This window comes from Podarcis pityusensis, assembly GCF_964106645.2.
Source record: "Podarcis pityusensis genome assembly, chromosome: 6".
NCBI classification, from domain to species: Eukaryota; Metazoa; Chordata; class Lepidosauria; order Squamata; family Lacertidae; genus Podarcis; species Podarcis pityusensis.
This window is the reverse complement of record NC_138030.1, coordinates 1,611,766-1,638,942: the sequence shown is the minus strand read 5'-3', so window position 1 is coordinate 1,638,942 and position 27,177 is coordinate 1,611,766. Positions and strand designations below refer to the sequence as shown.

Sequence of the window (27,177 nt, the reverse complement as noted above, 5' to 3'; positions counted from 1 at the left end):
ACCCGTTGAACGACACCCTCTTTATTCAAAAATATATTTATGAGACATTTCAGAATATACTGCTGCAAAAATGGCAGCCTATACCTCTAAATTTATTTCTAGATCGATTCATATACAGATTTAAGAAAATGTTTGGGGGGAAGAATGTGGATTTGATCTCGAGGGAAGATTTCGCACGGAGCACCAGGTGCCCAGCCAGACTCCTGCCCCTCCTTGACCCTTTAAAGCAAATCAAATTAACAGGATTTCAATGACGTTAAAAATAAAAAGTGGAACATGTGGATTGCTTAATCTGTGCTGCTGTGTCCAAACCCTCTCCCCTACGCCACAACCCCCCAGGGATTTCCCCATGACCCCCTGATCTATTTAGAGGGGAGAACATTGCATGGAGGACTCTCGTCTCTGATAATGTAAAGCGGCATGATGCATGCTGATGTTTGTGGCTGGCATTGGCACATGCAAACACACACTGGAGATGCAGGGCACTTGCAGGCCAAACAGAGGGCAGAGGGCTCTGGGGATACAGCAGGGTCCCAGGGGAGCGCCCCTCCTCTAAAGATCAGAGTGTGAGGGACGGCCCTTGTGGGCACTGGAATGAATTGGAGCTGGGAGGTTTGTTTTCCTTGTGTGTGGGGGGGAACTCCCGAAGAACGGGAGACCCCAAAACAAAGGGAGAACAGCTGCTATCACTGCAAAATAAGTCTGCCTACTCCAGATGTGCAAATGTTCCTGCACTGCCTGTGTAGTGAAAGGAAAACATGAACGGGATTTTGACTAGGTCCTCCAGGTGTTGTTGGACTCCCTGACTGAAAGGCCCAATGATCACGGATGATGGGAGCTGGAGATCAACAGCATCCGCAGGGCTACAGATGCTCCCCATCCCTGAGACGGACCAGCAATGGGCACAAGACCACAGCTACGCAATTCCCAGCTCCTTTAATGGACTTGACATGCCAACGGACTTTCCTTGGAGGAAGTGGACACCTGCAACCTACTTCTAAGCTCAGCCCATCCACTTACAGCAAAGAAGAATTTTGACTGAGGTCTCAGAGCCTTCTTAAGAGGGTCACACAGCCCAAGTGGGTGCATCCTGAGAATTCCCACTGCGGGATGAAGATAAGGGAGCCTGAGTAAAACTGACATGTGCTGAATGAAAGACAAAGGGCAGCGCTGGTTGGAGGAGGAGAGGTTTTGCCTGGGCCATGCAACCTCCTTTTGGTCACCTGTGTGCTGCATGTCTCCACGCAGCCATGCCATGAGAGAGCAGGAGCCACGCCGCACTGAGATGCACCCGCAGAACGGAGGCCTCGGCCTCTGGACACAGCCACGCCGCATGCGCCCATGCCAGAGTTGTGAGGCCCAGAAAAACCAAGTTTGACACACACCAAACCAATTCGGAAACAATCCAGTTCTTTTTTTATATGTGGGGAAGGAGGGGGAGAGAGCAAAAGTGTAAATCAACTTTTCTTTCTTTTGCCTAAAAAGCTCTCAGAAGATGACACACATGATTTGCACAGGTGGTGGTGGAAACTGGAGGTGCTAATGGGGGCAGCCAAAGAGAAACTGAATTTTCTGCCCAACACGAGGGCGCTTGCCTCCTTCCGAGAGAGAGCCATGTCCCATTGCAACGCCGTGTCCTGCGGAGGGTCAAAGGAGAGTCATCCTATGTCCAGTCCTTCCTGTGTGAGAATGCGGTGGGAATTTCCGGTGTCCTGCTGGTAGTAACTGGAACTGTGGGTGGAGGGAGGGGAAGGGGAGCGCAGACACCCACGTGCCCTAGTCAGTTGAGAAAAGGTCCCCAGCAGATGGCAAAGGTGCCAACCCGCCCGTCACGTTGGGCAGCAGCGACAAATCGGGGAGGCTCTGGATGTGGGATTTGAGCTCTTTGCGGACCTGAGTTACCCGAGCAAGCTTCTGTTTGTACTCCTGGGGGGGGAGAAGTGAAAAAGCAGAAAACACAAAGGAAAAAATGAATTTCATAGAATCATAGAATCATAGAGTTGGAAGAGACCACAAGGGCCATCGAGTCCAACCCCCTGCCGAGCAGGAAACACCCTCAGAGCACTCCTGACATATGGTTGTCAAGCCTCTGCTTAAAGACCTCCAAAGAAGGAGACTCCACCACACTCCTTGGCAGCAAATTTCACTGTCGAACAGCTCTTACTGTCAGGAAGTTCTTCCTAATGTTGAGGTGGAATCTTCTTTCTTGTAGTTTGGATCCATTGCTCCGTGTCCGCTTCTCTGGAGCAGCAGAAAACAACCTTTCTCCCTCCTCTATGTGACATCCTTTTATATATTTGAACATGGCTATCATATCACCCCTTAACCTCTTCTTCTCCAGGCTAAACATGCCCAGCTCCCTTAGCCATTCCTCATAAGGCATCGTTTCCAGGCCTTTGACCATTTTGGTTGCCCTCCTCTGGTCACGTTCCAGTTTTAGAATTAGACGATGTTCCTGTTTCCCAACCATCACCCCCGTCTTAGCTGCAGTCAAGAGTTGATTTGCAGCCTTCCCTGCTTTTGTTGCAACATAATGTGAATGTGATTGCCATTTATAGCCACGGGCAGAAATTCTACAGCTTCATCACTACGCTGGGCCAAGTGGAGCCACAGCAAGTATCAGACTAAGGAGCAGAAGAAACAGGGGTCGGGGCAGGAGGAAGAGGTAATCAGGAGGTGAAACACGAAATGGGCACTCCTTCAGTGCACAGCGGCAGGGACAAGGCAGGCAATCTGAAACATATATTGTTCGCACACCCCACTATACTTTCTGAAATCAGGCGGGGTTGGGCTGACCAAGACTGGGGGAATGGGTGGGACTGTGGGGTCTGCAGGGCCCTGAGCAAAGCGGTGGGTGAGGGGGCAGCGGAAGAGGCCCAAGGAGCTCATCTCATCTTGACCTTGGAAGTCCTGCTCAACCCACATGCAGCTCCCAGGGTCCATCTTACACAAAAAACAAGGGGACAATCCAGGCATATTTCAACAGCATTTGTACATGGCTTAAATGCTTCTGAACAGTTTATGACCTGCCAAAAACACAAGCACACGTGGGCTTTGTCACAGATGCACTAAAACGCAACGTGCATGTCCAGAATACAAAGTGTGGTGTGAGAAGTGGCCTTTGGATCGTGTCAGGAATTTTGCAGTGGGGAAAGTCTTAATGCTGTCTAGTTTTCTACGTGTAAAAAAATCTTGTGCATCTAACCAAAGGCCACACACAGGCTTAGCATTTAACCAAAAGCATTCTGGGGGTGGGGTACAGCTAAGAATTTCCATAATGCTGCCCCCAAAATGCTTTCCCTGTGCCCTTGTTTTCCCCACTATCCAAATGCTTTGTGACCCAGCTGCTTCCACCAGAAGAGGGTGTAGTGCTGTGGGAAACCCAACCTCCTGAGCCACAACTATAGCTCTGGTTGGCTTTCTTGGCTAAAGGTCCAGGGGACGCTTGTCCCGCAGGAAGAATGAGGGTACTGACACACTGACTATTCCTTTCCAAAAAGGCCTCCTTGGAACTGGGGGAGGAGAGTGTGCTGCCTCCTCACCACACTGTCTGCCAAACAACAGTGTAAGAGCTCTCCATCTCCAAGCCACCTCCCACCTTTCCCTCCTGCATCCAAGGGGGCTGGGCTAGATGGCCTTTGGGGATCATACAATTCTAGGATCCCGGCTTTACAGCAGGAATAATGCAGGAGCCCCACTTCGACTGGGGGCCCGTGGTGTGCTCTTCGCCCCGTTTGCTGTGGGAGCACTAAATACATTCAGCAACAGCGGCTGATGCACAGATATGGATTTCCTTTAAGGTGCTATTGCTAATCCCTGAAGGATTCCAAGGCTGAGGAGAGTGGCAGGCCGCTCCTTCATGGAGATCTATGTGAAGATGCACAGCAGTAGACGGGACGACTGCAGAAGAGGCACCGCAGGTTTCACCAAGCATAAAATAAATAGCTGGAGGTTCTCCAGTAAAGAGAGGGAGGGAGACACTGCCACAGCACCAGCTCAGGATGTGGCCCAGAAATGGCAGCTCGTGGGCAATGAAGGCGTTTGTTGTGGCAAGAGACTCCTTCATCACCTGCACTGGGTTCAGGAAGCTGCAGGATGAGCACCAAAGCTCTAATTCAGGATGGGAGCCAGAGCTTTAATTGGGATGAAGGGTGTGTTGCTGTTTAAACCCCTCAGCACTGCTCTCCGGCTGTAGCCCTGCAAAAACCAGGAAGATTCGCAGTGGGAGGTGGGGAGAAGGAGAAGAGTCTGGCCTAATGCACAGCCAAGAAGGATACGTGAAAAATGAAGAACATTTTCTTTCCAATAACACAAAGGTCTAGGAGGAGACAAGCAGAGCTAGTGCTGGAAAGAGACCCCCATCCATCTTCTGTACATGCAATGTGAGATAGGACCAGTGGTGGGGTTAAGCACCTGTGGGGTGCATGGGGCCATTCTATTCTCATGGGTGGCTGGGAGCATCCTGCGCCAGCCCCCGACCCAGCTTGATATGAGGGCCACATTCAAACACCCCAAGGGCCATCACATGGAAGAAGGAACAAGCCTGTTTCCTCCTGCTCCACAGGGGAGGGTCAGAACCAAAGGATTCAAGTTACAAGAAAGGAGATTCCAACTAAACATCAAGAACTTTCTTACAATAAGAACTGTTGGACTGTGGAACAAAGTCCCTCAGAAGCTTGTGCACCCTCCTCTATTGGAAGGCTTTAAAAGAGATCGGATGGCCATCTGTCAGGGATCCTTTAGGTGTGATCCTTGCACCGCAGTGGGTTGGACTAGATGATCCCTGCAGTCCCTTTGAACTCTACAATTCTATGATTCTTTTCCCCTTTGGTATATCCTCTGCCAAAGTCATTCCTGCTGTTTCCAAAAACACACGCTGGAAGAGTGTGTTAACAGCCTTGCCTAGGGGCGCAGACAGAAATGGGATTTTATCGTAGCTGAACATGCTCACAGACAGGAGGCTGACACAGCTGAGTCTACAGATAACTTCCTGCCAAGAATCTGCTGCTTGGAAATTGTAGTACATGACTCTGAACGACAGTGATGGATGCGGCGCTGGGAGAGCCAGGAGGGAGGGGGGGCAAGAGCTGCAGGCCAATCCTCGCTCTCCTGCACCCAAGAATGCAGGGGGGTCCGTCAACCCACCATGCCAAGCCTGGGGGTCCTTCCCCATAACCAGTAAGAAGAGGGAGCCCACAACTACAAGGAAGGGCACATTCCCACAAGGATGTTCTATTCCACCAGGCCACTTTCTCCCCCCCCCCCAGTAGGGCAGGGCAGCAGAATGGAGGGCTCAAAAAGGAGGACAAGGGGGGGGGGGAGGTCCTTCCTCGAAGTCAGCGCTTTTTCATTCTCTCACCACCCAGGGCCATCTAGTCCAGCTCCCTGCAATGCAACGCATTCTCTCTTGGAAAAACACTCAACTGCATGCAAGTGTATATATCAGGCAGGTCCCTGCTCCAGGCATCCTGCAAGAGGGTGAGTGTGCCCACAAGCAACAGGGAGCATTTCAAGGTCCCCTACGCCTGCTCCCCGACTAATCAACAGCCGCAGTCCACTCCCCACGCTCAGGGGGCTTAGCTGACCCAAATCCTTCTCCCCTTTCAATTCTCACAGAGCTCTTTCAGGATTACATTTAATCCCAAAGAGGCGCCTGATGAGAAGGGACAGAGTGCTTAACCTTGAGAAAAATCTGTAAATGATCTTCCAAGCAACTGTGGTAAAAGAGAATCATCACTAGAGCAGCAGGGTAAAAACTATTTGTGCTGTAACACAACTGTCTGGAGAGGCACAAGGAAATTACCCCAAACTGCATTTTCCAATGGTGTAGCCTTAATCTGAGGACCTTATTTCATCTAGACCAGGGGCTTCTAAGGCGTGGTACACAGGCCACTGGGCTTCATCCAGACCATCTGTGGCCTCTGGACTGTGCTTGAAGATGGGAGATGGGACATCCATCGCATTACATACTCATATTGTTTTTTAATTGTATTTCTTTGGTATTTTTATTGCTTCTTTTATTGTATCATAATTTGAAAACAATAGGCATTAGTTTGATTGTTAGTTTTATGGCATTGCAATTATTCCACATCATTCTATGGAGTAAAATACAATACACAATAAAAGCAGCAATAAAAATGCAATTAAGAACCATGCTAGCACAGTGCATTACAATTGCTACGACTGGCAGAAAAATCATTACGTGGTCCACCAAGACCCACAGCAATTGTGGGGCAGGGGGATTAAATCCCCTGATCTAGACTGGACAGAAAGCTGGTGATGGACTTTCCTTCACTGGGAGGCTTTTCAACACAGGTTGGATGGCCGTCTGCCAACGATCCTGCAGCTGATTCCTGCATTGCAGGGGGCTGGACTGGATGACCCTCTGGACCCCGCCCCCAGCTCTACAATTCTATGATTCTGTGGCACCCATGCATAAGCAGTGGCGGCACCGAGATTTACACCATGCTCTCTCACCAGGCTTACTAACAGGAGTTCAGATGGCGAACAACAAGCCATCATAAATCTCTGGTGTTCAGCCCGTTAAGCAGTCAATGACCCCCCTAAACCCAGTGCTAAAAATGGTTGGTCTGCATCCACAAGGGAGGCACATTACCCATAAAAGGAAACAGCCAAACCAAAGTAGTAAAGACTTAGCTGAACCAAAAAAACAAAACAAAACATTAATAGGCCTAATTGAGGCCGGCTGTTCCTGACTTGCATGGATCAGACAGACAAAGTAAACACTCCGTGACTTATGCTCAATTCCCATCCCAGCTGAGATTAGGTTCAGGGAAATTCCTTCAGAAGATCCAGATGAGACACACTAAATCAGATTCACCATTCAACATGGGCCTTTTAAAAAGATGCTGTGCAGGCTGAGCTATTAAAGGAAAAGGCATCCTTCGGGGCTGCTAACCTGCCACCGAGCGTGTAGGGCAGAACTGAGATGCAGAGCCAGCAAGGCAGGGTGTGGGCAGGTGTTGGAGATGCTTTCTGGAAAAAGGGGCTCCACTCCCTGTCCACATTTTAATGACTACTTGGGCTTCTTCCCCCTTTCTGTTAATTTCAAAGGCTGGAGCTGCAACAAAGAACTGCACACTTGCGGCTTCAGATGGTGGCCAGAACTGGCTTGCCAAACTCAGCTGCTGGAGGGGAGCAAGCAACAGTTTATACACACACTCTCTCTCTCTTTCCATAGCTTGCTACATCCATTACAGTTATCTTCTTTTATCTTATATACTTGGACTTCCCCACACATCCCTTCATGGGTGCTTGTTTAGTCCTTGCTGAGCCGCATTTCCTTAATTACACTCCTCTTCTGCTTTTCTTTAACTCTGCTTGGAAATTCATCTAATTATTGCATTTCTTTAAATATTCTCCAAAGTGTTCCCACTCCTCTCTTATATCTGTCCCATCCTGATTCCTTATCTTTGCAGTCAACACTGCTAATTCCGCATATTCTATTAACTTATTCTGCCATTCTTCTTTTGTAGGACTATTTTTGTCCTTCCACTTTTGAGCATAAATTATTCTAGCTGCTGCCGTTGCGTTTAGGAAGAGGCCAAGCACCATGTTTTTCGCTCTATTAGACGCACCGGACCATAAGACGCACCTAGTTTTTAGGGGAGGAAAACAAGAAATTAAAAAGCAATGCAAAGCATCCTGAGTTAAGAGGGAGCGCTCCTCCATCTTCGCTCAGGAGGCCTTGCGGGGCTATCCCTGAAGCCAGGAGAGCAAGCGGGATCGGTGCGCACCGATCCCTCTTGCCCTCCTGGCTTCAGTGAAAGCAAGCCTACTGGCTTTCCCCCCACCTCCCGCAAGAGCCGCACACTCTTTAAAGGGAGCGCGGCTCTTGGGAGGCTTTTCTGGGAGGTGGGGGAAGGGACAGAGCCGCACGCTCTGGCCCTTCCCCCATCTCCCGCAAAAGCCAGGGATAGCCGTGCGAAGCCTTCACAGGGCACGGGGATGAAGGCTCCCCACACCCTGTGGATGCTTTGCGCGGCTAAGCCAGGACAGCCAGCGGAATCGCAGTGCAGCGATCCCGCTCGCTGTCCTGGCTTCTGGCTTGGCCGTGCGCAGCCTCTTCCGGGCAAGGGGAGCCTTCATGCCCTGCCCGCGAGAGGCTGCCCGCGGGTAAGGCTCCCCCAAGAGCTGTGCTCCCTTTAAAGAGTGCGCGGAGTGTGTGTGCGGCTCTTGGGGGCTTTTCCCAAGGAGGGAGAAGGGCAGCCCTTCTCCCTCCTCGGGGAAAAGCCCCCAAGAGCTGCACGCACACACACTCCACGCGGCTCTTTAAAGGGAACACTGAGCAGAGCCTCCCACCTGCATTCGCTCCATAAGATGCACACACATTTCCCCTTACTATTTAGGAGGGGGGAAAGTGTGTCTTCTAGAGCGAAAAATGCGGTACTTTCTTAGGTATTTCACCCTCTATAATATTCAATAGCAACATCTCTGGTTGGGTTTTTTTTTTTTTTTTGGAGGAATGACAGCTTAAACATCTTTTTTAGTTCTGAATATATCATCTCGCAATACTTTGGCTTTCTTACAACCCCGCCACATATGTATAAAAGGGAACTGACCAACTTTCAGTCACACTTTATTCCAGATACGGGTTTACTTTTGATCTCAATGCCACCCCACCCACCTCCAAAAATAGTGGACCTGGGAGCCCAAGGTTTGGAGAAATACAGTCATTTTAAGTAGTTACCAGGTGTCACTGGGATCTCTTTGCTTAAAGCAGGGCCAGAGGCCAAGGAGGGCGGGAGCCGCAATCCAGGGTGAGGCTCAGAGTTCCCCCATCCCAGCCTTAAAGGGAGATACGCTGTGAGTGGTGCCCATCCACTACAGAGCCAGCTTCAAGGTCCTTGTATTAATTTACAGAGCCCCCAACAGCCTCCCATCCAGGGCAGTAAATCAGGGACCACCTGAACCCTTTGACCCCACCTTGAGGACTGAGATCACCTGCTGAAGCACTGCTGGTCAGTCCCTGGGCTGATGAGGCTCACTTGATAACAAGGTATAGAGCCTGTATTTTTATAGTCAAACGTTGGTTGTTGAACGGAATCTGTTCCGGAAGTCCGTTCGACTTCCGAAAAAATTCGACAACCAAGGCGCGGCTTCCGATTGGCTGCAGGAGCTTTCTGCACTCAAATCAGAAGCCGCGGAAGCGTTGCACGTTCAGCTTCTAAAGACTCCGCTAAAGAATGCTCGCAAACCGGAACACTCACGTCCGGGTTTGCGGCGTTCAGGAGCCAAAACGTTCCGACTGACAAGGCGTTTGGGATCCAACATATTGTGAACTGCCCAGAAATCTATGGATAAATGGTGGTACAGTGGTGCCCCGCAAGACGAATGCCTCGCAAGACGAAAAACCCGCTAGACGAAAGGGTTTTCCGTTTTTCGATGCGCTTCGCAGGACGAATTTCCCTATGGGCTTGCTTCGCAAGACGAAAATGTCTTGCGAGTCTTGAGATTTTTTCCGCTCCCCCCCCCTTTTTCTAAGCCGCTAAGCCGCTAATAGCCTTTTAGCCGCTAAGCCGCTAAGCCTTTAATAGCTGCTAAACCGCTAATAGCGCTAATCCGCTAAGCCGCTAATAGGGTTGCTTCGCAAGACGAAAAAACCGCTAGACGAAGAGACTCGCGGAACGGATTAATTTCGCCTTGCGAGGCAACACTGTATACAAGTTTAATAAATACAGTGGTACCTCGGGTTACATACGCTTCAGGTTACGCTTCAGGTTACAGACTCCGCTAACCCAGAAATAGTGCTTCAGGTTAAGAACTTTGCTTCAGGATGAGAACAGAAATGGTGCTTCGGCGGCGCAGCGGCAGCAGGAGGCCCCATTAGCTAAAGTGGTGCTTCAGGTTAAGAACAGTTTCAGATTAAGAACGGACTTCCGGAACGAATTAAGTACTTAACCCGAGGTACCACTGTAATAATAATAATAATAATAAAAAAATTAGTGTGTACCAGAAATTCAGCAGGCACCTTTTGTGCCAACTTTTGAAGGCCTGCTGTAAACTATGCAGGCAATTAATACGACATCCCTTCTACAACGGTTAACTGATGTCTGCTTTTACCTTTTTGTGCTTTTATTGCTGTAAACCCCTTTGATATACCACACAGCAGTAGACAATTTTTTAAAATAAATGAATAAACAAAGCTTTCCTGGCCTCCTTGAAAACTGTTTACAAGGGCTGAAATGCCGTGTCTGTGCTTTATTACATTCTTAATTTTGAGAAAGAAAGAAGGAACAAAATGGAATACTGTAATAGGGAATGAAGAGTAGTAAGTAACAAAAGAGGGGACACCACAGAGAGTTAAGTTAGTGTAAATCAATTATAAGGACGCAATCTGCCTGCTACTTTGCCATTCCAAAACTGAATGAGCAGGGCTCATCTTTCAATATCTTTGTCATGATAATTGCTGGTATGTTGCCTTCCTGCTGCACATTGGCTTTATCCGCAAAAACAGTCTTCCAAGGTTTATTCAACCACTCTGCCCGTTGGGAGTTCACTTTTTCTGAAACTGAGCAATGCAGAGTTTCACTGTTGTCAATAAGGTCTGAGATTGTGTTCTACATGTCAACTGTGAATTGCATCCTACATATGCACACCATGTCAAGGACAGACATCATACCCTTTTTTTGCATCTTTTCAACCCAAACCCACTGCTTCTGAAGGTGAAACTTGTCTCTTTATCCCCTAATGAAGATTAAAACCCAATACTTTTTCCTCTGCTCCAGAGTTAGCTTCCAGCTAGTCTCAGTTGGCAATACGTCCTGGTTTGATTAATGCTTTGGTATGACAGGGCCCAGAAAGGGTGCCCACAGCCCCCAGGCCCTGCTATTTCCAGTCCTTGGCCAACAGCCTGCAATGAGAAATCACTGGCATTCCATGTAAATAATATTTAGTTGCAGGATCTGCCTTGACCGATGAGTGATTATGTTAGCAGCTTCTAAATTTGAACCCCAATGTTTAGATAGCTAGCTGTGGTGCCAGAGAAAGGGATTAACTGTTTAAGTACTTGGGTGAAAAATCACTTTGAGAACATGGAGCACCCCTGAAGATGCCTTATTTGATCAGAGCACTGCAGACTTTTCCTGACTTAGCAAAATAAATCCCAATTTAGATTTGCCAGAGGGGAGCCAAATTTCTCCTCCCAGCTCATTCCAGAAAGTTTTTGGCCTTTCAACGCACTTTTTCTGAGAACGAGGGGTTGGCTTTCCTACAGTAGAGACCTTGTGCCATAAGAGGGCAAAACAAAGCAAACCTATACCGAGGATGTTTTGCCAGAGAGCTTGAAACACACCAAGTTGTACATTTACGCCACCCTTTGCAATCCTCCTCAGTCAGTTCCCAGAAAAGCAGCAAGAGATGTAGCTGGAGGATTCCTTTATACTGAAGTCAGTATGCTAATAACCTTACATGCATCAACCAACGTTGTATTTTGGCAGCAGTGGTATTACCAGTGCCCTGAGCCACCACAAACCCATTTTTAAGGAACAATCCTGCTCCTTAACACATGCAGAATAGGGTACACCAGACTTGGGAGGCTCCCAAGGACCCAGAAGGCTTAGGACTTCAAGGAGAACTGCTTCCCCTTACAAAGTGTCCCAGGGGGTGCAAACGTGAATGGCAGCCTTGCCCAATTCACTGGCAAAGAGGAGAGCTTATGACTCTAGCACAAGTGCATCAGTTGCACTGCTGTGCAACTCCTTGAACCGCAGGGGCGTTTTGCTCATGTCAGGGACAAAGCAGCACATTTTCAAACCACGCGCTGCTCCCCCTCTTATAGTAGATTTCATCAGCCAACAGCCTCAAGAAGAGCTGCAGTGCAAGCGCGCCTGTGACATCTGCAACAACATGTACAAGTTCAAGACAAGAGCCAAGAGAAAGTGGCACTCTGAAAAGCAAGGGCGACATGCGGCTTTCGAGGCGACAACACCAGCCCCGTGGCAGGACAAGAGGCTGCCATTGGGACAACCTGCTTAGCACTCGCTGTCTCCTTCTGGACAGCTCTGCACTCTGCAGCAACTCACGTTCCGCCCAAGAACAGCTGCTCCTAACAGTCAGCCCTGACAGCCACTGGAAGCCCTTAATGTGCTAGCCAGGGGCAACGCAACAGATGGCAGAGTGACATACAAGCAGAATCATTAATTATGTTCCCGTCATAATCCCGGGGTGTAGAGCAGAACATGCCGCCCTGCTGAAAATGGTACATTTCAGATAAATGGCTCTCCACCCGGCTCATGCGCTCTCTTCCAGTGGCTTTTGGAGGCTGCCGAGCTCCAGCCTGCTGCCAAAGCCATATTTGTCAGCTGCTTCCTGTGCTCCCAAGTCAAGCGGCTTTTTACGAAACCGCTTTTATCATCTGCCCACATGCGTGGTTGCACGTCAGGTCAATAGCAATTCAAAAGGACTTCAGCTGAACTCGCAAGATGGCAGCAGGCTGTGAGGTTGGAAAAGCTGAGCGCAGCAGATCAAGTGAACCAAGAAGAGGAAAGTTACCGGCAAAGTGCAAGTGGGAGGGACTCTGATAATACTGGGGAGCTGGCCTGAACTTAACGCCAGAGCAACCCAGAACCCAAATTTCCTTCGAGGAAGATCACGTTTCAGGAGTTCCTTCTTCCAAGTGAAGTACAGTGGTACCTCGGGTTAAGAACTTACCAGTAATTCATTCTAGAGGTCTGTTCTTAACCTGAAACTGTCCTTAACCTGAGGTACCACTTTAGCTAATGGGGCCTCCCGCTGCTGCTGCGGGATTTCTATTCTCATCCTGAGCAAAGTTCTTAACCCGAGGTACTATTTCTGGGTTAGCAGAATCTGTAACCTGAAGCATCTGTAACTCAAGATATCACTGTATCACGTTTTTAACATTAACTATTAAAACATGATGCCTTCTACTGTATACAAATAGCAATCCAAACACACACGCTTCCTACGCTCAAGCTTTACACACAAGTGTGCTATCTTTCTCTCCCCCAGAGGAGCACAGAATGCCTTCCATCAACAGCCCTATCTGGACAGGGAAAGCCTAACACGCTCATGTGACCTCAAAAGTTACATTGCTGCAATAAACTATATATGGGACTGCCTTTGAATCATAAAATCATAGAGTTGGAAGGGACCCCAAGAGTCATGTAGTTCAAGACTGTTTCAAATTTGCAGCTGGAGCAGGTTGCTTACTAGGGCACGATGGTCTGAGCATATAGCTTCACACATCTGTATTTATCAGCTACGATTTCGTTTCTGGGGTCAACTCAAAGGGCTGATAAGCCATATATGGCTCAGGAGGCCAGTATCTCAAGGACTGCCTCTGCCCACATGAACCAACCCAGGCACTGCATTCGTCATCTGAGACCCTCCTTCTCCATGTGCCTCACCCAAGGGGGGAGGTGACAGAGGGTGGCCACACAGATAGACCTTTTCGGTGGTGGCCCCGTCTGTGGAATGCCCTTCTCCAGGGAGTCTCACCTGGTGCCATCATTGTCTATTTCAAGGCAAAAACCATTTTCATTTACCCAGCAGGCCTTTGGGTCTTAACTGGGAGGGCACACACCTGGAGAGGCCACAGTCCCCAGCTTCATGCCCATGGGGTGGTGGTGGAGACACAGGTGTGACTGCTTCAGCTGTGACTATGCAAACCACATGGCCGTTATTGGGCCTGTGGATTAAAGCAACCCCAGAAGCCAGGGCAGACTCGAGGAACTGACACGTCTAAGAAAGGACGCTGCTCGGCATCTATCGGAGGAACGCTACTCACTTCTAGTTTTTTCTCCTTCTCCGTCAGCACGTCCTTCTGGTTCTGGGTGTACTCAATCAACATGCGTGCCAGCTGGCGCCGGTCTTCCAGCTCTGCTGCCAGTCGCCCATTGTACTCCGCTAGTAGCAAACATGCCTCGTCCACAGTCTTCGAAAGACGCTCGGCAGCCTCTTTGTCTAGGCACAAAGGTGGCAAATAATCGACACTGACTGTGTGCAAAAGCCTTTGTGTGGGTGACAAAAAGCAGCTCATCTGGGGTGAATTCCAATCAAGCGTGGATTTCACAAGGACCAGCAAGCAACACACTTCTTTAAGCATTGGCAGAGGAAGACAAGTGCAGCTAGCCCAAAGTGTCCTTTTTTTCCTGGAAGGCCAAGAGGTCAGGGTTAGGGCTGGCTGGCTGCAGGTGATCCAGGAAGCAGACCGGCAGATCTGCAGGGAGGGGTGGTCCCAGAGCTGCTCTGTGTGCGCCCAAGGTTAGCAAGCTGCTAAGGCCTGAGCAGGCCGCTTTAGAGGACTTGGGGAAGAACATCTGTTGAACTGACAGCTGCAGTGCCACCCTCTGCAAAAGCAGTGCTGAACTGAAACTGTGTTGGCTCTCTTCTGATGAGCACAGACAGTGAACTCTACTGCTAAATGCCTGCTTCAGCTCTCCCTGGGCCCTACTGTGAAGAGAGCTGTGCTACCACAGTTGCCTTAGGAGTGCGACTCCTATGCATCAGGTGCTCTGCCTAGATCTCCAGCCAGCAGCACACACTGCAAAAGTGGCATCCTTTCCCCCACTGTGAGACACTGTAAGCAGTGATGGAGGAGGCCATCAAGGGCCAGAGAGGAACAGAAATGAACAAATGTGTCCTGGGCCTCTCACATATTCAGTCAAAGCAGCGGCCTCTGCGCACAGTCTGCAGGGCTCCCTTTACAAGGCAATGATCCCCTTCAGTGAGGAACGTGTCAAATGCTCTCGCCACACAAACAGCAGCAGGCAGGGCTTGGCATGTGGCCCAACAGAGTCCAAGCCACACTGGAACAGAACAAAAAGGGGAAAGGCAGGTTCATATTCGTCTTTTGGCATCTGAGGGTGAAGGAAACCCTTAAAAACAAGCTAGTCTCATTGGGCAGTTTCCAGGTGCAGGAACAGAGTCGTGTCCTGCCTTTTGCATCCAAGTGTTGGCACTTGAGAGCCTCACCTGTAATCTTCTCCAAGAGTGAGACGTCCTGAACCTCCTGGGGAAGAGAAGCAATTTTCTGCCGCACTGTGGCATCTCCCGATGCTGCGTTTTCCAGATCTTGCAGGGCTTTGATCAAGTCCTCAGTCTGCGCAATTGAGACATAAAGAGACTGCCATGATCGCTTTCCCAGCGCATGTAGCCACCACCACCCTGCTTCTAACTTCTTATTCCAACACAAGTCTTGCTTTTCGAAAGCTCTCACTCCCTGCCCCTTGGTCAACAAGCCACCCTCAAAACCAAACTACAATCACAGAATATTTGAACCCCCATTTCTGGTCCACAGAACAGACAGCAGAGCAGGAAATCTGAGTTTAATGAACTTCCTGGAATCATCTACCACCATATATAAATTAGATCACACCATGCTGGGTATAATATACTGTCGCGCTTTGGGCAATTTGTTTTATTTTGCTTTGACTGCAGCAATTTTATGGAATAATATTTGTTTTATGTTCCGTTTTACTATGTTCCATGTTCTTCCTTGAGTCGTGAGGGTGTGTTTCTGAGCAAATAAACAGTACAACACTGGTCCTCCTATTGCATTTGCTAATGGCGCCACCATGTGGCTCTCTCTTTAGAATCCAGGGCCTTTTTCTCTCTCAATCCTTGGCCTTCCAGACATACCAGAAGAGGCCCAGCGTTGGGGTCCTGCGGGGAGTAGCTCCCGGGATAATCGTCATCTTCTTCTTCTTGTATCTGCTGAAATGTCCGCTTCAATGACTTTTTCTCCTCTGTAACTGAGAAAAGACACAAGAGAGACAGTCACATTCTGTAAGGAGACATTGTCCCAGTGGTACCTTTTGAAAAGCGGGTGTGCATGTGTGATAAAACCCAAACTGCTTTGAAGGTCAAAGTCTGATCAGGTTCATCTTTTAAAAAGAAAAGAAAGTTAGCTCTAAAAGCTTAAAACAGAAGCCAACCTCACCTGCCACAGTGTCCCATAGATCAGGTTGAGGAACAAGCCTCCTGCCTTCAGGGTTGTGAGAAAGATAAAAGGGAAACCACAGAGGCCTCCATTTCCCCTCATTTCAATTCTGCACTGCTTGGGGCAGCTTTTGGGAGCTTGCACAATTGGTGATGGGTGGCATTCTTTGCCACTGGTTTAAAGGTTCTGGAAGAATCAGGAAGGTGTGAACAACTGAAGACTGACATAACATTAGGCCACACTCCAGAATTTTCCATATTTTGTATGCATCATCTTATCTTGAATTTTACTTCCTTTTTTTTTAAAAAAAAATGAAAACCCATCCCACAAACTGCCAAAGATAAATAGAACACTACAGATATAGAAAGAACCTGCAGTAACCCGGGGAGGCAGGCACCAAGGTAGAAAGACAAAAGGCTTCCCCATTCCCCATAGCAGATCCTTCTCAGGCTGAATTGCTGGGCGATCTCAAGGTGGCGCTGTTGGATTCCTGTGTCTTTTTCCTCTGCAGACTAGACAAGTAAAGAGCTCCGGGATGCCAGAAACCCCTCCCATCTAAGGTAGAGAATCTGAGAATCCTCCGGAAAAACAATCTCTCAAAGGACCTGTTGATGGCATTTTACGATTTTATTGTTGAGAGTGTATTAACTTATGATCTGTGCGTGTGGTTTGGGAGCTGCACAGTCAGGGGAAAAACAATGCTGTCCAGGGTTGTAAAGACTGCGGAGAGAATAATTGGGTGCACTCTTCCCACCTTGCATCAAATCTATGCTTCCGGGTGCCATAAGAAAGCTGCAGAGATAGCACAGGATAGTGCGCACCCCGGAAATGATCTCTTTCAGTTTCTGCCTTCTGGAAGAAGGTACAGGGTTATAAAGACTAGGATTAGCCGCCTGAGAATAAAGATTATCATATTGTATCGTATCGTATTGTAGAGGAGGACAGCATGCAGAGGCTTTTCAGAAAATATTTTGGGAGGCTGGGTGTCCCCTTGTTCTTTTCCCCTTCCCTTTCCTTATTTTGGACAGAACCCCAGGTTTGCCCAATACCAGTCCTCCTCCTCCTTGCATACAAAACTATCGGCATGTTTTTGCAGGTGGGAACCTGGGCACAGATGGTGAAGAGCTGGAGGGCAAGGGATGTTTGGCATGTCCTCAGCAATCATGCCTGGAAGGGGAGCAGCATCTGGCAGCACCAGGAGAAAGACGAAGCACAAGCTGGTCAGAAAGCATTTGCTGCCGCCATCGACAAAGGGGTCAGGTGTTTCTGGCTGGCTTCCAGGGTGCAAATTAAACCCTCCTGAAGCTGGCGGGCTCGTCTTCTTTGCCAAGCCAGATCTTCCGACCAAGAACTCGAGGAAAGCCAGCTGTGCTGAGAGCCCTCTGTCCCCAGCACCCCTTTCAAGTGCCATTACGTTGAAAAACAGAGCAGTAAAGCTCATAAGAAAAGGGTAAACCATCTGAGAGCAGATGAAGCTGCCTCATATACGACTTCATGAGGCAGGGGAGGGAAATGCTTTGGGCAACTGCATGCTGACACTCTCGTTCCTATCACAGGAGTAAACACGTCAGATTGTAAATCAAATGTGACAACGTAACCTCCTGCTCCAGTCCCAGGATGACAGCTGAATGGTGCCAATTTAGTGAAGGATGAATGAACGATGGGGAAAGTGCCCAGTGGCCAAACTAGTCACAATTGACTCAAAAGCTACTCTCAGTTTATAGACATCTGCCTAGACTTTGGGCTTAACCCAGCCTTCTCTGTAACCCAATTGGGGGAAGTCACTACAAGGAACCATGGAGACCTACGGCACTGCCAAATAATCATTAACAGACACAGTTCTTTAGAATGTGATGACTGCCACCACGGCTACTGCGATAGCAGAAATGTTAAGAACAACTACAGTCCCTTCATTCCCATAACAAGACGAGCTTCAGAGCATAGAATGCTCTTTAGGAACCTTGTGATTTGGGGAGCAGCCAGAACTCAGCAGCAAAGCATAAGCTCTGCATGTAGAAGGTTGGCTGCCCAATTCCCAGTGCCTCCAGTTAGAAAAGGAGTGGAGAATCTTTGGTCCTCCAGATACTGTTAGAGTTCATCTCCCTTCCACCTCAGAGAGCAGGTCTGGGATGTTGATGGGAGTTGCAGTCCAGCAACCTCCCTGCCCGAGTTAAAAGGATCAGATGGCAGCTGATGGAAAAGACCTCTGTCTGAGGCCCTGAAGAGATGCTGATAGTCAGGAGAAAATGCAGGGGTAGACAGACAACTACAGTGGTACCTTGGTTCTCGAACAGCCTAGTTCATGAACTTAGAACCTGAACATAGCAAACCCGGAAGTGAACGTTCCAGTTCTCAATTTTTTTTGGGAAGTCAAACATGTCCTGAGTCCCGAACTTCCATTTTTAGTCTTGCGCTTCTGTTTTTAGAGAGATCGTGCTGATTGGGCTGGTGAAGAGAAGCGTCCCGGCAGCGCTCTGCAGCCCAGCCACTTTGGCGAGAGAGAGATCAAAAAAGAAAGAGACTGAAAGATCGCACTGATTGGGGAGGTGGGGAGAAGGATTTTAGGGGTAGTTTTTCAACAGCCTGGAACGGACTCATCCGTTTTGCATTACTTTCTATGGGAAAGCGCATCTTGGTTTTGGAATGTTTTGGTTTTGGAACAGACTTCTGGAATGAATTAAGTTCAAGAACCAAGGTAGCACTGTAATATGATCTGGTACAAGGCAACTTCCAATGTCTCATTCTGGCTGTTGCCTGCCAGGGCCTAGAAACACCCCTGGGATGATGGACCCTGCTCCACAAACATAAATTACAGAGAAGCTGGAGGGACAGGACACAATAAGTGTCTACACAGTGCAGATGTGAAGACTGTCACCAGTTCAGTTCCAACCAAGCAGGAGCCCTTGAGCGTAAGTACCTTGAATTCAAATGGCCATGAACCACAACTGGGGATCCTGTGGCCCTCCAGATGTTTTTCAACTCCTATTTGCCCCAGTCAGCATGACCAAATGACCTGGGATGATGAGGGTTCTTGTTCAACAACATCTAAAGGCCCCCAGGTTCCCCACCACTGCCATAAACACACCATTCTTTGCTCCTTAGCAAGCTACCTTTTCATAGTGGTTCGATCAGAGTCAAGGGTGTTTCGAAAAAGCAAATACTTTTTTTTTACCTTTGGGCTGGGGGCTATTGGAGTCTTCCAAAGACAGTTTCAACTGCTGTATGAACTCGCTGCCATACACACTCCTCTCTTGCCAGATGTTCAGCAATCGTTCCAAGGGCTTTTTGCAGCCCTCATCTGCCTCTCTGGAGGGTCAGAAATTCAGAATGTCAGAAAGGGGTTGAGAGAGAACAAACACACTAGTGGGGAAAGTGGTAGAGGGTGTCCACTCCATTCCTTCCCTCCCACGTAAAATGTTTAAGGAGAGACACAATCAGAGACAAAACAGGGATGAAACTGAGCTAAACCCATCAGGCTTCCCAAGTAAGGTGTTCACCAGCATGCCAGCCACTTATATCAATAGGCACACAAATGTGAAATATGCAATTTCAAAGTAAAAGGAATACTTAGTCATCAGCAGCACATCCAGTTAAGTATAGAGTTATCCAGAACACACTTGCTCACTTATTCATCTGTGTGTTCTAGATATAATCAGTTTGCAGACTAAGGTCTTCCCTAAATAGCACCACAGCCTTTAAGTAGCTGATAACATACAGTGTGCCAAGAAATGACACGTAGCTGCTCATTTGTAGCTTGCCCCACAGTGAGAGAACAGTCACTCAATGACAGATGGAGCGAGCCAAGCAGAAAGGCAATCTGGTGGAAAAAATCTGATAAATCCATAGCATTTGAGAAGCTGACCTCACTTAAAATGGTGTTCAGACAGAGCAAAGGCACGTGGAATAACTAGCAATTGCACAAGGCTGCCAACTGGGGGTCTGAAGGAAACAAGCTGAAATTTCTGCAGGGAATACTCCAAGTGGTAATGTGTTTGCCACAGTTATAACTCTTCAAATAACAGATCAAAGGAAAGTTAGATTTGCTGAAATCTGAAAAGAACACTTCTGCAGCGCAGAATGATCAAATACAGTGTGTCCAGTTCAATCCCAGAGGGAGCAAAGCAAGCGTGCATTAAGGAAGCCCCTTGTAGTACAGTCGGTGTAGAGCCTGCAGGCCTACTGCTCATGTTTCAGCCGCAGAGAGCAAACCCTTCCCCCCAATCCTAATGCAGGTCTTCACCTGCTGAAGGACAACATGGAGGGAGACAGTCTACCTTCTCCCGGGGGGGGGGGGGGAGTTCCAGAGTCTAGGAGCAGCTACCGAGAAGGCCCTTTTCCATATCCCCCCAGGGTGTGCCTATGAGGGTGGTGGGACTGAAGAAAGGACCTCCCTTGAAGATCTGTTTTCGTTAACAGTCTGGCTGCTGCGTTCTGCATTAAACGAAGTTTCCAAACTTCACAGATAGCCCCATATGTAGCACATTGCAGTAATCCAGCCTAGAGGTTGCCAGAGGCATTAGAAGAGGTTGCTATACATACCTGGCAACGTGTGAAAAAGCATCCACCAGAACCGATTCAAATTCCCTTGTAAACTCAGGCCCCTTCCTTTTACTGTTCTGGATGACGTCATTGGCCAAGTATAGGAAAGTCAGTTTCCTACTTGACTTTGCTGGGAAAATAGAAGAGGAAAAAAATATCTGTATAGCATGTTTAGCTCTCAAGTCACCCATCCTTTTCATTCAGTCTCACAGTCACCCTCGAGGTCAACATCACAAACAGAAGCCAAATTCTCATTTCATGCCCCCTTCTTTAAAGCCAGCAGCAGATCTACACTTAACCAGAGCAGAGCTGCAGAAGCACAACAAGGAAAGACGTCTTGTGGCAACTGAAAGACCCAACAGATGGTTTATTGTGGCGTCAGCTTCCACAGGCTAGTATATATTTCATTTCATGCAAGGTGACCTCCCAAGCTGGCTTGCTTTGTTCTTGAAGATTCCTGTGGTTAGCCACAGTAACGCCATGCTTTCAAGACAAAACAGCTCTCAATTAGCCTATTTCAAGTCAGATGGGTGGCTTACAAAATGAAACAAATCTTGTTTTATTGCATTTTATCTTGAATTTTTATTGTTTACATTTATTGTTTAAATTATTTTAAACACAGCATTAAATAATAAGGCACAACCAGAAACAAATCAAAGGAAACAAGCAAATTTAAAAACATTAAAAGCTTAAGAAAATCTTAATGTCCTTTGCAAAAAGGAACTAGACCAGGGGTCAGCAACCACAAAGGGCCCATGGGGGTCGCTTAACTGGTTCATGGACCCCCACCGCCCGCTCGGTCGGCTCCCGTGCGCCGTGCTAAACTGGCACGGAGCAGAGCAGGGACCGCCTTCTGCAATGTTGGCTGGCTTCCCATTGGCTGCAGGAAGCTCCTGCCAGCCTATGGGAAGTTGCACACGCCTCCTCCGCGCTGGAAATAGCGTTTGCACATGCGTGCATGTGCACTCTGGCCCACCGCGGCGTCTGCAGGACCATGAACCGGCCCAAGTCACAAAAGCTTTGCCGACCCCTGAGCTAGACCAAGCACTGTGGACTTTTCAGGAAAAGGCATTCCACAACAGAGAGGCCACTGCTGAAGAGGCTCTTTCAGCGACTCATAATCCCCTGCTGAGCCTCACTTGCTGGGAGCATTCAAAGAAAGGCATCCAATTTAGAGCTCAGGGTCTGGGTAGGAAAGCACCAGGTAAACTAGGCCCAGGCATGGACTTGCCCTTCCCAGATGCCCTGCTCATGCCTGCCCAAATACAAAAGGAGTCACTCTCTATTGAGAAACCATGCCAACCCCTATGGCATGGTGTGGTGTCTAAATTAACAAATTTCATAGAATTCTGCTGCCCTTGGAAAAGACTTAGGTTCCCAGACTTGAAGAGAAAGGAAGTCTGGAGAGCTGAAGGGAAGAAAAAAGAAAACAGCTACCAAAAAAGCATTTCTTTGCACCATCAGCACTTGCAGCTGGTGCTCATTCTAATTACAATATTCCAAGAAGAGTTGTGTGAACTGCTTGGCTGCACTGAGCTGTTTCAGTGGTAATTATTTCAATATCAAAGCCAATAAATATGACTTATTTGTAGAAATCCTTAAAAACAAGCAAGCAAGTGGCATTGACAAGAATGAACTCATCGGTAATCACGGTGAAGGCTTGGGGAAAGAGGCAGCCCCGGAAAACAATGTTGATGCTGACAGGCTGTGCGATTCTACGATATCTTTCATCCAAGCATGCCCTATATTGCTCAAACCTGACAGGCCACAGTATCAAAGCTAAGCTTTTAAAAAACAACAACACCCTGGTAGCCTCGTACCAAATTAAGAGAACACAGATGAGGGGCAGTGGCGGGAGGGGCTTATTCATACCCCACAGATGCTTGCAGGGGTCAGGAACGTAACACACACACCCCCCGCCGCAAATCTGTTGTTCCCTGTATTCCCTTTTTATCTGTTCTGAAGATAAAAGTTCAACTTCATTGCAGTGAGCCACACACATGGCTTCTTTGCACCATGCGTTCAACAGGTTCCACTCAATGCAAACTGGCTCCTTTGAGTCAAAACGCAGAAACCGCTTGGCATCCTAACCAAGGAAGGGTGGGTCACAAATTGACTATCAAAAATGCATGCCACAGAGCATCAAACTGATTCAAAAAAATGCATGGCACAGCACGTCAGAGCAGCAGCAGTAGCACAGTCTTTATTGCAAGTCTTCTGCCCTCCCCAATTCAAAACATGACAATTTCATTAGAGTTCTGAATAGTTCATTAAGTTCAGAGTGACTATAGCGGTAAGTGCCTGGCACCAACCAGCACATTTTAAATTCCAAAAAATAAATGTCCACCGTAGACTCCTAACAGAGCTTTCTAACTGTAGAAGCAAGGCATCACCCTAAGGTGATGTGACCTGGTACCGCCGGGTGCTGGAGGGGCAGGGGGAGATGGGGGCAGACAAAGTGAGTGCCACACTTCTGGAAAGGCACCAGCTACTGAGACCCCATTTAGGTGTGAAACCAGGTATCTTTCTCTTACTTTACCAACTGAGGGATCACTCCTTGCTAACAGTCAGCTCAAATGTTATTTGCAAATCGTATATTTTTAGAACCAGCAGGACAGGATCAAGAACAAACACTTTGCCTTTGAAGCTGAATACTGAACAATAGACTATACTGTGCACCAGAGAACAGACAACCCGGGCTATTCAGAGCAATTCAATTTAGTTTTCTGAAGATGTTCTGGGCCAATGTGTAGCTTGCCAGTTGCCCCTGTTGACTTTTGACCCTAAGAGGCCTGCAATTTTTAAACCCTCCCTTTCCCATACCAGGTTTACCCAGCACTAAGCAAAGAGTGCCTTTTGACACATGTCTCTCCACCAAGACACACAATCAATTCATTATACTATCAAGGCTGGAAGAATAGCTTTCTTATGAGGGGGTAAAACTGAGCTCAGCACCTGCCATTAGAAGAACAGCCACAATGTAAGTTCTTAATTCCTCAAACACATCCTTTGTCAAGGCCCTGTGTTGGGCAGATACAGAGAAGCTGAACGACTCAGCAGGTGATAAATTAGTAGACATTTTGTCAAAACTGAAGCTTGAGGAACAGAAGAATCATACAAGGACCAGTCCCAGTGGGAGCTCTACAGGCAGAAAGTCTGAGCCTTCCCTGATCAAAGCTGTGAAGACCACATCATCAGCTCTTATGCTCAGGTTCTCCAAGCTAATCTTCAGCTCAAGCCGCCACTGAGAGGGGTGGGGAAAGAGCCTGCGGATCAAGTTGCATTACAAATGACAAGTTGGGATGTTAAGCGATAACAAGCCCACAGCCCAAGTTCTGCAGGGATCCCCAGCTCCTAAATGCTGCCCTGCAGAAGCAAATAGAATTTTTATTATTTATTGAATTTATATACCGCCCTATACCAAGGGCTCTCAGGGTGGTTCACAGAAGACACCAAGCTTCTGTTACCACCCACCCACCTTATCTCAATGACACAGGAACCTGAAAAAAAGGCCTCGGTAGAAGATATTAACATCCAGGCAGGTTGATCATCTGGAGAATCAGATTAAGGTTTCCAAGTATTCATGGCCTCTTTTGATGTGGCAGAAGGACCTGTCTTTTAATTGTACAGGTATGCTTATTGTAATTGATTTTTAATATTTCTATTTATTAGTAAGTACCTGGGCACCTGGGTCAAAAGCCATGCAGGGCTTTCAGAACCAAAATCCACACCTTTTATTGGAATCCAGTGAAGCCCTTTCATAACTGGCAAAATATGATCCCAGTGGACTGCTCCCAGTTAAAATCCCAGCAGCTGCATTCTGAGTGTGTTACAGCTCCCCAAGTGTCTTCAAGGGCAGCTCCACATACAGCACATATTAACAGCATGGGGTAATGGTTCCCAGAGCTACCTTCTGATACCAGCCCTGCAAGTAGCAGTGGAACCTCCACACTTCCAGCTCAGAACTCACACAGCTGTTCTAGAAAGATGTTGTGAACAATGGGATCTGGAGAGCCTCCACAGGCCTCCCAACAACGCTGCTCTGCTCTGGAAGGCTCTCCTACAACACACCCTTCCAGGACAGCACATTGTCAGGCGATTGTTCAGCCATGCTGGCATTCCCTAACCTAATGCAGTCTTTCGGAGGACTTGGCACTCTGATCACACGACTGTTCAACCATGCTGGCATCTCACGCATCCTTTCTAAAGAGGGGGCATGGTTCTCTGGGTATGCCACACTTGCACACCCACCCACCACACCTGTGCGCTCTTTCCCAGGAGGGGGCACACTGCTCTGATTACATGACCGTTCAGCCATGCTGACGGCCATAAGAACCAACTCCTAGGAGCTGAGGTCCCATAACATATTTGAGGGGGGCAAAGTTGGTAGGCATTGCAATTCGAATGGTGTTTGTGCTGTGTTGTTGCAGGAATTTATGTATAGGTTGGGGAGGGTTGCCCCTCCAGCAGATATCATGCACATGCAGCCCACTACCAAAATCAGAACAATCACTTTTGTGACTTGTCCCCACCAAACACTTCATCACAGTTTCTTCCTATCTATTCAAAGGGCCTTTGCTGCACAATACCAAATGTAACAATTCACTTATTTATCTATGTACTGGGTCACTGGGAAAACTTCAGAAATTCCTATAGACATGTGAGCTCAGCTACTCAGCAGTTCCTCTGCCTGAGTGATAATCCCTGGCATCCTGATACCTGAGTGCCAGACAGGTAGCCATTCCAGAAAGAACAAACCCAGATGAAGACAAAAGGGTATGATGAACTTGGCTGGGAAACAGGGAAATATAAATATCTCTTTTGTTCCACTTGATGGGTGTTTGGTGGAGGGCAAGGAGAACCATGGGGCAGGGTCCCGGATGCTCAGATTACTGCCACCAGACCTCCCCTTTCATGATGTAACCGTGATGTATGAGTGATGTCGTTTTGGAGCGTGTAACATGGGGATCAGCCGCTAATAAAAGTTTGGGTTCTCTTTTGTTGCGGGCTTCCACCCCATCTTGTGGCAGTTGGGAGTCCTGTCACGACAGTCTTCAATAAAGACCAAGCCTGCTGGCTGCTGTTTTGCTCTGGTATTCCTGGCTGGTGTCCTTGTTTTTTTGTCCAAGGCAGCCCTCAGATTTCTCCGTTAACAGTGTAATGTGATCAATTATTGGTACCCCTACTGGCAACTTGTGCGCTCTTTCCCATGAGGTGAGCACGCTGATATGATTACATGACTGTTCAGCCATGCTGGTGGCCACAGGAACCAACTGCTAGGAGCTGAGGTCCCATAACATATTTGAGGGAGGCAAAGTTGGTGGGCATTGCAATTTGAACGGTGTTTGTGCTCTGTGTTGCTGCAGGAATATATGCATATAGGAATTTATGTTATGTGATCAATTATTGGTACAAGTGAGAGCTGGACCATAAAGAAGGCTGGTGGCCAAAGAATGGATGCTTTTGAATTCTGGTGCTGGAGGAGACTCTTGAGAGTCTCATGGACTGCAAGAAGATCAAACCTCTCCATTCTGAAGGAAATCAGCCCTGAGTGCTCACTGGAAGGACAGATCCTGAAGCTGAGGCTCCAAGACTTTGGCCACCTCACGAGAAGAGAAGACTCCTTGGAAAAGACCCTGATGTTGGGAAAGATGGAGGGCGCAAGGAGAAGGGGACGACAGAGGACGAGATGGTGGGACAGTGTTCTCGAAGCGACCAGCATGAGTTTGACCAAACTGGGGGAGGCAGTGGAAGACAGGAGGGCCTGGCGTGCTCTGGTCCAGGGGGTCACGAAGAGTCGGACACGACTAAGCGACTAAAAACCAACAACTGGCAACACACCCACCCACCCCCTTCTCTGGTTACACAACGGCTCAGCCATGCTGGCCCCCTGCTTCCTCTCTCTCTCTCTCCCTTCCCTTTTACGAGACGGTTGGGCCATGCTGCCCCCCCCCCCGGACCTAGCCGTGAAGGGATGCGAGAGAGGAGGGACCCGGGGGAGAGAGGCCGAGCGACCCCCCGGCCTCCTCTCTTCCCCGCGTCCCCCGGCGCCCCGCCGCCTCCCTCCTCCTCACCCTTACGGAGCTCTCGGTGCCAGACGGTGACGATGGGCCCGGCGTGCTTCCGGTGGTGGATGAGCCACAGGCTCAGCGTCTGGACGCTCTGCTGGGAGTTGCTCAGCTCCGACAGCTTCCGCTCCAGCGCCGACTCCGAGAACGAGGACATGGCGCGGCCGGCGGCGGCGGAGGAGCAGGAGCAGGAGGAGAGGAGCTCCGCCCGGCCCGGCCTGGCGCGGCCTCGCTGGAGCGGCCCGGCCCCGCCGCCCTCCCTCCCTCCCTCCCTCCCGCCCGGCCTCACAGACGACCAACCGCCGACACAAAATGGCCGCGCGCCCTTTCACCCCGGCGCCGCGCGAGGGTCAGGGGGCGGCATGCTACGGGGGGCCAAGGGGGACAAACCACCCAGGAGGCGCGAGAGAGCGGCGGCCGCTGCTGCTGCTGCTGCTTCGGCCGGACAAGCGGCGCCAAGTCCAGCCGGCGCCGCCCTAAAGCGCACGCGCGGACTCCCAGCGACGCGTGCGCAGTAGGGCCCGGCCGCCGCGCATGGGCGGTGCTGCTCCGGTGGGACTTTTGTCGCTCCTTCCCGCTCGCCCGTCTCCCCCGCGGGAGATATTTCGCTCCGTCAGAATTGGGACTTCCGGCATGTGGCGAACTCTC

At 48.9% G+C, this 27,177-nt stretch overlaps 1 protein-coding gene across 2 annotated transcripts; it reads right to left on the bottom strand.

Annotated features, from left to right (window-relative positions):
* Positions 1–5: 5 nt before the first annotated feature.
* RPRD1B (regulation of nuclear pre-mRNA domain containing 1B) lies at positions 6–26,785 on the bottom strand. Of its 2 annotated transcripts, none has more exons than XM_081011511.1 (7): positions 26,536–26,785; positions 20,462–20,591; positions 19,095–19,228; positions 15,622–15,734; positions 14,956–15,082; positions 13,769–13,944; positions 6–1,926 (listed from the first exon to the last, which is right to left on the bottom strand). In XM_081011511.1, exons 1-7 carry the CDS (start codon positions 26,684–26,686, stop codon positions 1,777–1,779), a joined length of 981 nt encoding a protein of 326 aa, XP_080867637.1. In that variant the 5' UTR covers positions 26,687–26,785; the 3' UTR covers positions 6–1,776. The 2 variants fall into 2 exon arrangements, with proteins under 2 accessions (XP_080867637.1, XP_080867638.1); XM_081011512.1 differs by having other exon boundaries at positions 26,542–26,785.
* Positions 26,786–27,177: the final 392 nt, after the last annotated feature.